We start from the raw sequence: 11,384 nt of genomic DNA, 5'->3' as shown, positions 1-11,384 counted from the left end.
GTTTTGGGTAGCTGGCGAGTGTCAGCCGACCCTGTGCCCTAGCTACCCCGATGCTTTTCTGACCGGAAGAGAGCAAAATAGAAGCTTTTATGTGTAAGCCACCAGTCATCATCTCTTACGATGGTAGCCTAAATTTGGGCCCATGCATATTCTGGAACCATAATTATAGCTTTTTGAATGCCAGGTACTGATTGGCTTCATTTTGGTACTTGGCCCCAGACCCACCCCTGAATCCATCACTGGAGCAATGATGGTATAATAAAATTTGCTTAGACTCTATCCCTCTAGTCCATCCACACCCAAGACCTAGGGGCTGCCTTAGCAAGAAGGAAAGGGTGAGAGAGAGCCTCAGTGCCCATGATGACTCTGATGGGATGCAGTGCATCGTCTCCTCCAATTCAACGGGCAATTATAAAGTGTCTGCTGTGTGCCAGGCAGAGTATAGCATGCCAAGAGGACACGAGAGGCCAAGTGTTCTTGAGAAGAATAAATGAGTCAACTTATGCACAGTGTCTGGTGCACCCTCAGCCCCTAATACTTACTTGCTCAGTATTGTCTTCATTAAAATGAATAATGCATGAGTGATCCTTGCTATCCAGGAAAGAGAGGCTTAAACTAATAAATTATAGCAGCTTGCAAAGAGCAAGCCTGCGGGTAGCATCAAGGAGAGAGACCGCATAAGGAGTATGCAAAAGGACCAATGTGGAGAAGCTCGCTGCTCAGTGCTGCTCAGTGCTTCTTAACCTTGCCTTCCCATCTGCTTTACCCAACAAGCTTTTAAAACTCATACCAATTAAATAAAAATCTCTAGGGGGGTCAGACCAAGTACTAGGCACCAGTTTATCTTCTTTAAAGATTTGCCAGTGGTTAAAATAATAACCATTTAAGCTACTGAAGACAACACATACATGCAAACAATTTACCAGCAATGCCAGGTGGAAGAGGCTACAATAAAACCAACGAACAGTGATCCAAGCCCCAAGCCTGGAGCACAGTGGGACTCAGGGCTGGGACAGGGCCTAGGAAGCAGGAACTCAATAAAGTCTGAGAAAGTAGCATTGACAGGGAATCTAAGAGACCTTGAAAAAAATGGTGAAATCTGCCTAATCTGGGGGACAGGGAGGACAGGCTGGGGGTGAACAAGTGTAAGAGCCACAGGTGTGAGGGTGAACCCAGGCAAGCCCATATCTAGGCAGTATAAAGAGCCATGTTACGGTAAGTTGGCAAGGGTGATTGAATAGGGAGAGTTCCATAATTTCAATAGGAAAGCAGAAAGAAATGGGGTATCAAAGGATTTGAAGGCATTCCAAACACACTAAGAAACATAATAACTGTGTGCCAAAGGAGCATCCACTACCCAGGGGACTTTGCTGGCACACCCCAGCAACAAGGGTACCACAGTGCCACTTGCTGGAAAGCTGCCCTTTGGGGAACTGGGGAAGCCACTCACAAGCAAGCATAGTCTGTTCTCAAGCCTCAGGCAGCATCAAGCACAGAAGCGGCAGGAGCCACTGTGCAGAGTGAGACACCCTACCAGAGCTAGGAGGCACAAAGGTGTCCTGTGAGGCATGGGGCTTAAGGAGTTTTCAGAACTTTTCCTTTTAGCTATCATGATGGGGGCCTGGTCCATCGTCCCTCCACATCCTATTTCCTTTTTGAATGAAAAAAATCAAGCAAGAACCAGGCTAGATCTGTCCATGTAATCCTCCCAAAGATAAAGAGGGTGGCTGTAATTTAAAAAGATACCAGGAAAGGCTATCTGGGTGAGATGGGCTATAAGCAGACCTCAAGGGAAGCCTGGCTTGGAGACCAGGAAGGAGATGGGAATGAGTTCTACTGAGGCTGCAATATGAGTATTTGGAACCATATGTGGGCATGGTAAGAGACCCAAGCTCCCGTAGTGCTCATCACACATGCATGCATACACACACACACACACACACACACAGAGAGAGAGAGAGAGAGAGACAGAGAGAGACAGAGAGAGAGAGAGAGACAGAGACAGAGACAGAGAGAGAGAGAGAGAGAGAGAGAGAGAGGGAGAGAGAGAGGCGTGTTTTTATCTCTTAGATTTAAAGAATTCACAGGCAGTGTGAGTGATTTTGGCTCTATGGGCAGAGGGTACTTTGCGTTGGTCCTTCCTACCTAATATCCTCAAGGCAGATGACAATATTTCTTGTTCTTACAGGAGGCGAAGTGGCCAAACCACGGTTTGCACAATTTTTCCATGGCAGCCTTGCCAGTCTCACAATCCGTCCTGGCAAAATGGAAAGCCAGAAGGTGATTTCTTGTTTGCAGGCCTGCAAGGAAGGGCTGGATATTAATTCCTTGGAAAGCCTTGGGCGAGGGATAAAGGTAAGGAAGGCACCAGTACTTTCTCTAACCACTGACTCACGAGTTGAAGGCTAACCAAGACCTAAGCATGCCAAGAGATAGTTATTCCCAGAGAAGCCTCACAGAATTGGTGCCTCGGTTTAGGTGTGGCCACACGTTAACAGGGAACAGGTAGTGTGACCATGACTTCCAGAATGGGCTTCTGATGTCAGCTCCTGAGACTTCTAGATCGGGTGCTTTGGAATAGACAATTGAAGCCATCCCATGTCTGCCTGGAGGGAGGTATGAAGCTTCATTTGTCTGTAGATTGGTTGGTTGCTTTGCTATTCATTTGCCTAAAGGCACTAAAGTGGCACGCAAGAATACATTTCAGAAACATAAAAAGTAAACAAAAACATTACGACTCCAAAATGAGGAAAGAGAGAGAAGACAGACATGAGGTAGAATTGGAAAATAGATATGACAGCCACCGGGTCTTAAATTGTTAAAGTGAAACCAATTCCCCTCCAAGCAATATCTGGAAGTCAGGAGGAACATGAAAAGATGCGTGATTTTTATTGCTTGTGTGAAACAAAAATATACAAGTGACTTGGGAAATCAGAGCTGTGTCCTTAGGAAAATATCTCCTGGGAGGCAGGAGGAGAGGCAGCTATGGCCCCAGCAAGCTTCTCTGCCCCAGGCACGGTTACCCTCTGGCCTCACAGGGCTATAAGAAGCTCTTGCTGGTCCTACACCCCTGAATAAAGAGAAGCATCAGTCCCATCTAAGGCCCCCATCTGAGAAGGGAAGTCCCAAATCACTTTATGGAAGTCAGGTTGTCCCACCCTCTGTATCCTGAAGACCAGGACAGCTCCTTGGGTCCCCAAAATTCATAGTTGTTTCTCCCTTGGCCATTTCCCAAAGGACAGTAACAACATCAGAGGACTGTCACCTGATGCCCATCTGTACCCAGTCTGCCATGGCCCTGCCTTGCCATCCTACCATGGGGTTGCATTTCCTAGCCAGCAGCTCACTTTCCAGCAGAACCTGCTCCTAACAGGGTCCTGATGCTTGAAGATTCTGGCCCTGGGTATCCAAGCAGTGCTTGCTGGTCTGAGCACCTATGATGTTCATTAAAATGTGACCACCTCAGCAAACATCATGTCTTGGGTATAGGAAGGGTACTAGTAGTGTCCTGGAGACAAGAACAGTTCCTCAGGTCCTTAGAGGTGGATGTTCATGGCTTGTTGTCCTCAGATAACTCAGTGGCCCTACTGATGAATAAACCTGCTAGGGGACCTGCTACTTGACAGTGAGCACTGACAATTCCTGAAAGCCTCTGAGAGGCAGGCACTGCTTGTCCTGAAGGCTTTATGACCATTATTCTTCTCAATTACCTCTTCCCATTGACAATACTCCCATGAGGTTCTCAGTGAGGTACTGAGAACTGAAGGATAAAGGATGCTCGAGAAACCCTTAGGTTAGTAATGGACTGAGCAAGAATTGGAATCTAGGCAGTCCCACTTCAGAGCTCCCAATTCAGGGTGAATGGCCTCCAGGGCAAGGCTCCCAGAGGAGAGAATGTGTCAGAACAGGCAGGGCTGTACCTGGGGAAAGAAGGGGATTGGAGAGGCCGAGCATTCCAAGCAGACTTGGGAATCTGAACGATAGATAGCAAAGGAGCCTTGCAGAAAGGCACAGGAACCTCAAGGCCAGTCTTGTGGGCACCCAAACAGTGGCACAAAAGTGGGGACGGAAGAGCTCGGTGGAGACTCCTAGATGGATTTAGAGATATACTTCTTACCTATCAGCCACTAAGAGCCATTGGAAGCTCAAGTAAGAGGGAATAATCTTGTGTTACATATGTCTGTCTGTCAGTCCATATGTATGTATGTATGTATGTATGTATGTATGTATGTATGTATGTAGAGTTTAAGGTGTCTACACTGGACATTGAGTCAGAATGAGAACATATAAGGAATACAGAAGGCACACTTAGGCAGTATTAACTTTCCAGATATTGTTTAGCATGACATATACATACGTGCATGTTAATCACATATCATTGGAGGAAGCATACAGACCACTTTATACTGGAAAAGCTGGTCTAATTATCATGTGTTATTTCCTTGGGCTATTATCTACCCAGTACTATGGAGATCCAACCTCCAACCCTCTCTTTCTCACTCCAGCTCACTACCTGCCTCGGAATGTGTGCTCTGCTTTGAACCATCCCCAGGGGCCACCGTTGCAGAATTCCAGGCTTGACAAATAAAGCAGAGATGCTAGACTTAACAGCCAGGCAATCTGTGAATTATAAATTAAGAACCAAAGCGATTTCTACAGAGTAGTCCTAGCCTGTGGAAAGGCAAGGTGCTAAGAAAAGTGTCACACAAATGAGAGGGTTCTGCGGGGAGGCTTCTCAGCGACCCACCTGCTCTTACCCAGGTCACCACAAATCCTTCCCTATCCCTAAGGCATGGCTTGTGAGAGCTCAAGGTCTGTGAGAGAAGTTCATAAGACACACAGTTTACACAGCACTCACTGGGGGCTATTTTATGTTCATTATCTCTGCTCCTCAAAACAAATTAAATATTATGACCTCATTTCAAAAGCAAGGGGACTGGGGCTTGGGGACTTGTCCAAAATAAGTCCATGTTCTTTCCTCTACACTAGCAACTCTGATTAAAAGATGGCCTTGACCATTATTAAAACTAACTTCCTTCTGTCCCCGTGTGTCGCCCACCCATCATTTCTGAGTGACTCTCATTTGATTTGCCAGTGACTAGCCCCCTTCTGTGTGACTGACTTAGAAAGAAGTGAGGTATCACTTGCTGAAGGAATGTCTCCACTCACAAGGCCCAGTACCCGCTCTTTGCTCCATTTATCTTCCTGTGGAGCATGTACATTCCTGGATGCACATAACCACAGACATATTCTCAGAGCATGGAATACTGCAGCTGGAAAAATATGAGAACCCATCTAGGCTTTTATTGATCCTACAGGAATCATACTGACAGCTGGGCTTAGTACCATCTTCATCCCCTTTGGTCAGAAGGATATTCCTGAGTCCAGTCTAGGGTGTTAACTGGAAATCCAACACATTGGCTAACCTATGCTTTTGCTAAGAGGATTCAGTGAAGACCTGTGCTCTGCTCATTGCCTAGAAATGCTTCCAGGTCATCTTTCTAGAACAGTAGTTCTCAAAAGACCCTTTCAGAGGGGTCACCTAAGACCATCAGAAAACACAGATATTTATATTATGATTCATAAGAGGAACAAAATTACAGTCATGAAGTAGCAACAAAAGCAGTTTTATGGTTGGGGGTCACCACAATATGAGAAACTGTATCAAAGGGTTGTATCATTAGAAAGGTTGAGGACCAGTGCTGATCTTCTTATCCTCCCATCATACCAGGCTCAAACCTTAGCTTACTCTGCAGTTCTCCACATCTTCATACTACTGCTGCCCTAGATGCTGTGAGAAAGCTGAGGGAAACTAGTAAGCATGTCCTTGAGGTTCTCACCCACACATCAGCAGCACCACAGGTCTGTGCAAAACACCACTGCCACCGTGAAGAGCAGACGAGAGTTCTGAGTAGTGTTTTTAGAAGGATGACCTTAAATCTTCTCGGATCTAGAATGGATAACTTGAAAAATGTCTCCCATCTGATTGTGACCCACCGGTGTGTGTTGGTTTCAGAGATGAGCATCCTGAGTAGAATTATCTGTGGCTAGAGACACACCCAATGACTGGCTGTGAAACGTGATCCTGGGCCCTCCTAAATCTAGAACATGGGAGCTATGCTCATGGACAGAGGGAGCTATGCTCACAGCTGAGAGAGATCCTACCCAGGGGTGTGAGAAACAGGAAGTAGCTAGACCATGGGGAAGGCAACAAAGACACAGTGGCTTCAGCAGCAAAGACTCACCAAGATGGGCTTACTACAGCACTGGGGATTATAGCCCAAGTTTTCACATTGTAAATACAGGAATTTTTATCAGGTAGACAGACATCCTTAATCTAAAGTTCCAAAATACAAACCTTCATAAGCACTGGTAAGCGAGTACAAATGGAAAGTCACACTTAATCTCCTGTGACAGGCTCCAGTCAAACCTCAGGCACACTAAACCATATTATATATAATATTCAGACTGTGTATATGAGGTATGTGTAAACCCCAAATGAATTTAGTACGTAGCCCTACAACATCTCATTACATATATGTGCAGATATTTCAAATCTAAAAGAAAACAAATATAAAATCTCAAGTGCTTCTGGAGCCAAGCGTTTCATATATAGTATATACATCCTCATTTAAACTTCGGACAGATAGATATTCATTTCTTCATGTTTTAAATGAGGAAATGAAGTCCAGAAAGAGGAACTAACCATCCGAAGTTGTACTTTGACAGATGACAATCCCACATGTTGTGATCCCTCAGACATGCTCCATAGCCTCAGAGAAGAAGCATGGCTGGGAAGGGCTGACTTCTTCATCCTCCAGACATGTTGACCTATTGTGGTATTAACTTCCCAGACTCAGTCGATTGGCGCATAGAAATGTTTCTCTCTTCTATTCAGTAGGGGACATGAAATAGAGTTCCTATGTATAGGCTGAGGGTCACTGAAGTAGAAGAACAAGACTAGAGAACCCCACAGGGCTTGGCACAACTCATCATACCTCACTTCTGCTCACATCTCATTGGTTGGGTATGGTCATGTGGCCTTGGAACACATGGCACAAGGGAGGCAGGAAGTATCACTTCTATGGACTCCAGGAAGGGGTAGAGGGGTGAAGCAGGGTTTGGCAGTGTGGTGATGCCCTCTGATGAATAGGAAGGAGTTGGCCCTGGGTAGACTAGGTAGACCTGTGAAATGGTACTGAGTAAAATGGATGCTTGGTGGACCATTTATTTACCCATCTAAATGGAGTTTTCAGATCCCTGGGGCTAGGTTCTGGGATGAAGGGATTGGTAAGGATCCCTATGTTCAGTGAGAAAAGCCCTTATCAGTGTGACAGGAAATCATGCTACTATTTGGGAAGTGCAACCAGAAAAAAGGACACAATGCTAGTGGAACCTACATGAGAAAGATAGGTACTTCAAGGGACAAGCAACAATAAAACATTTATATAGTAGCTATCAGTTGACTAGAACCACCTTGCAAGTGACTCACATGGTTCAATGTCACCAAAAAATGGCACATCCATCCCCAGACACAGAACGAGAGCATCACTATGAAGACATTGAGTCAGGTCAGGGGAAAGTAAATGGATAGTTTTTCTTAAACCTATTAAAACATATGTTCAACATCCTGTGTAGTAAGAGAAATAGGAATTAAAACTAGAGTAAAATGGCCTTTATTACCTATAAGTCTGGCCAAGCTCCCAAAGGTTGACAGCATACAGATGACTGCAGCTAGAGAAGAGGCACTTGCACTCTACTGGAAGGTGTGTGTGTGTGTGTGTGTGTGTGTGTGTGTGTGTGTGTGTATGCGTGCATGCATTGACAATTCCAGAACCAGAAATTTGCCAGCGTGGACAAAAAGCATATACTAGTATTTGACCTAGAAATTTCCCTTGCCAAGATTTGTCCTCTAGATACATTCATGTGCCTAGATATATAGGAGATTATAGATTGTGGTGATAATAATAAAAGATTGAAATTAGCACAAAAACTCTATGATAGGCATGGTGCCTTACCTCTTACACCCCAGAACTCAAGAGGCACAGGCCTCTTGAATTTGAGGCTAGCCTGGTCTACACAGTGAATTCCAGGCCAGTCGGGCTATATAGTGAGACCCTGTCTGTAAATCCAAACAAAAATGTTTCCTACTAAGAACAGTGTGCCTGGGTTTTCAGAATTCCATCCTGTAGCTTTGACTGATGTCTCCGGGAACGTCTATCCCTGCGGTAGAACTCCTAGGGAAAGCTCTGAGGTTCATCAGACATTCTGGGAACAATTTTGCTGGCGTCAGTAGCCACTTTGTGGAGTTTTACAGTTCTCAGAGGGCCATGCTTACCATTGACCATATTTCCCATGATACCCATTTCTGTCTTCCAGTATCACTTCAACCCTTCACAGTCCATCCTCGTGATGGAAGGCGATGACATTGGGAACATCAACCGAGCCCTCCAGAAAGTCTCCTATATCAACTCCCGGCAATTCCCAACAGCAGGGGTCCGGCGCCTCAGACTCTCTTCCAAAGTCCAGTGAGTGAAAGCCACTCAGCCTAGGCCCAGCAGAGGAGGCAACAGTGGTCCCTTTAAAATGTTGCTTTGCACATGCGACTTGACATACCTCAACTCTGCTGTCCACAGGAGGATGCTTTGGGGAGCTGTGCTTTTGCTTTCTTAAGGGAAATGTTACCTTATGTCACCAATTCAAACCCAGCTTTCTGTGTTTTATCAAATCTGGTGCCTAGAAAGTCCTGTTATCTCTAAATTCTCCAGCAGATAGATCTAAAATGGTCTGACATAAAGGTATAGTATCTTGTACATGGTAGATGCTTGGCAAATATGTATTAAATTCAATCAAATTAACCAACTTTATTTGGAGAATTGCTAAATATTACAAGAATGACAGGAGAAGACAAGGCATGGTTCTTGTCCCCAGGGAGCAGAGTTCAACTAATGAAATAAGATTACTGATGGGTTTGGATGCTACTAGAGATGGCTGCTAGGCAGGGAACCCCAGAGACTCCCAGGAGGTTGAAATAGAATCAGTGACCACCTGGGATAGAAGAACTTGGGAGAAAGGAACAAGGGTAGAGAGGATAAGTCTGCTGACTGCTACATTTCTGGGTCTGGCAGAGATTTCCCCTTGGGTAACAATACTTGATGGAGTGATAGAAAGAGCATTCCCACTCCAGAGGCCTAAGGTTAGATGCTGACACCTCTGAGTCAGCTCCAAATTAGAGCAAAGAAGAGGGAAGAGACAGTGCCCATCTCTGAGACCTGCCTTCCATATCTGCAAGGAGAATGCAAGGAGAGAGAAACCCACTGGGAACACATGGCAAAGGCCACAGGAAAGTGATGGCAAGGGAGACAGGAATCTCTGCTGGGAACCGCCAATGGCAGGCCGATCTCAGCATCTCACCTAGAGCACAAAGAGAATAAAAATGCATCTCTACAGGGGACCTTTCTTCTTCTGTGCAGACCTTCCCACAGCATGCATGGTGATGGCTGCTTCTTTGGGGCTCTAGCATCAATCCCTAGAACACACAATTGGTCCAGGCAAGGCTCACTATTTTTGCCCAAGTCTTTGGATTCAATAATAATAGAGTGTATTTATGGCATTTAGGCTTCAGTGAGTCTATTGAGAAAAGTTGGACTCAAACCATAATGTAGGCTCTGGACAGCAGTTTTTTTAGGGTCTTTATAACTAACTAATTATTATCAGTGTAGGGTAAGCATTGTTCTCCCTATTGGATAGATAAGAAGTTAAAGCCCAGAGCAATGGCCCACCCAGTCCAGAAGCAGCCTAACAGGGCATGGGTTTCGTCTATCCCACTTCTCGGCCTTAGTTCTTGTAATATCATTTCTGTCTCCCAGACCTTCATGTGGTAGTGCACTAGGGTAAAGTAGAGCGACAGCTGCCTTCTGCTCTCACCCATAGAAGAGGTGCACTCCTGTGCTGTCCCCACAGAGGCAGAGCACATACATATGCCACAGCAGGAGAATTTAGCCCAGGGGTCTCATTTAGTAAGATGACTACAACCAACCAGACAGCAATTCCCTTACCAAATACTAATGCACAAAAGCAAGCAGTTGCTTCCTAATTAATGCTGCCATTGATTACTTTGCTAAAAGATAATGAAAGCTTTAATGGGTACTTGTTGCTAGTATAGAAAAGTCCCATCCCTCTCAGGAGCCAATCTTTTAAGTCTCTGCATTATTAGTGGTTGGACGGTAATGTGACTTTAAATGTGAAGGTCTGCTGATGTCCTCAGAGACTCCTAACAGTTGGGACACCTGGCAAGGACTGGAGTGGCAGTCCCTTACCTGTGGCTCTGGGATGGATGGTTTGAATGATCAGCTGATCCGGGCCATAACTGCAGATGTCTTCGCAGGTGCTTTGGAGAAGATGTGTGCATCAGCATCCCAGATGTGGATGCCTACATCATGGTCTTACAGGCCATTGAGCCCCAGATCACCCTCCAGGGAACAGAACGTTTCTGGAGACCTGCCGCCCAGTTTGAAAGCGCCAGAGGAGTGACTCTCTTCCCTGACATCAAGATCGTGAGCACCTTTGCCAAGACTGAGGCATCAGGGGACATGAGAGCCACAGGCACGGGTATATACAGGGCCATAGGGAGGGTGGATATTAACCCCTTACAGACAAGTAAAATGATCCTTCAGGACAACCACACTGCTCACCCATGGCAGAACGATACATAATAGGAAGAAAAAAACAAACAAAGCTAGAAACATTCAGATGATCAGCAGGAAGAAGGACAGACAACTTAACCAAGCGTAGCACAGCCATGTTAGTAGCAGGAAGGATGACACCGTGCTGTGTGGCAAGTGAAACGAAGTGACATGCAGACTTTGCAGTATCCACATAGCATGATGGAGGCCATGGAAGAAAGAGATACCCGAAAGAAAAGGGTACTTGCTTTTAACAGCAGTGTCCTTTGAGAAGCACGATTTGTTTCCGCTTCTTTCCCCTTCTTTTGTGACTGCAAAAATGTCTTGCAGTGGGCGTGTGTTTTTCTGATCATTAGAAGAAAAGCTAAAGGTGTTCAAAGGATCGAATCCAGCTTTGCATTACCACTTACAGAGCAGAAGGCTGGGTCTCACGTGCCAATATGACTAAGATCTGAGTGGGGGGGGAGGGGACTTCCAGGATGGTATTCTCATCAGTTTCATTATTAGGACCATTGCTGAAGGAAGGATTAGTTTCTAATCTCTGCTGGGGAGAAAGGCACAGTTACACAGAAAGCAAGAGCAGATGCTGTGGGCAGTAAAGAAGCCAGCAGAGAAGGAAGTCTGCAGACAGGAAAGGAGGGAAGGATTCCTTCTACAACTCAGAGGGACTCGGCTTAACAGGGCAATCCTTGTTTGAGA

At 45.5% G+C, this 11,384-nt stretch overlaps 1 protein-coding gene across 2 annotated transcripts in view; it reads left to right on the top strand.

Annotated features, from left to right (window-relative positions):
• Positions 1–11,384, top strand: part of Clstn2 (calsyntenin 2) — a 582,382-nt gene that overhangs the window by 555,820 nt on the left and 15,178 nt on the right. For both annotated transcript variants that reach the window (XM_029481768.1, XM_029481769.1), the window contains exons 10-12: positions 2,189–2,355; positions 8,380–8,528; positions 10,388–10,611. In XM_029481768.1, coding sequence (XP_029337628.1) covers positions 2,189–2,355; positions 8,380–8,528; positions 10,388–10,611 — 540 coding nt within the window. The remainder of the gene's footprint in view (positions 1–2,188; positions 2,356–8,379; positions 8,529–10,387; positions 10,612–11,384) is intronic.

This window comes from Mus caroli, chromosome 9 (genome assembly GCF_900094665.2).
Source record: "Mus caroli chromosome 9, CAROLI_EIJ_v1.1, whole genome shotgun sequence".
Taxonomy (NCBI): domain Eukaryota; kingdom Metazoa; phylum Chordata; class Mammalia; order Rodentia; family Muridae; genus Mus; species Mus caroli.
Note: the sequence above shows the minus strand (reverse complement) of the source record. Positions and strands in the feature narration are given on the sequence as shown.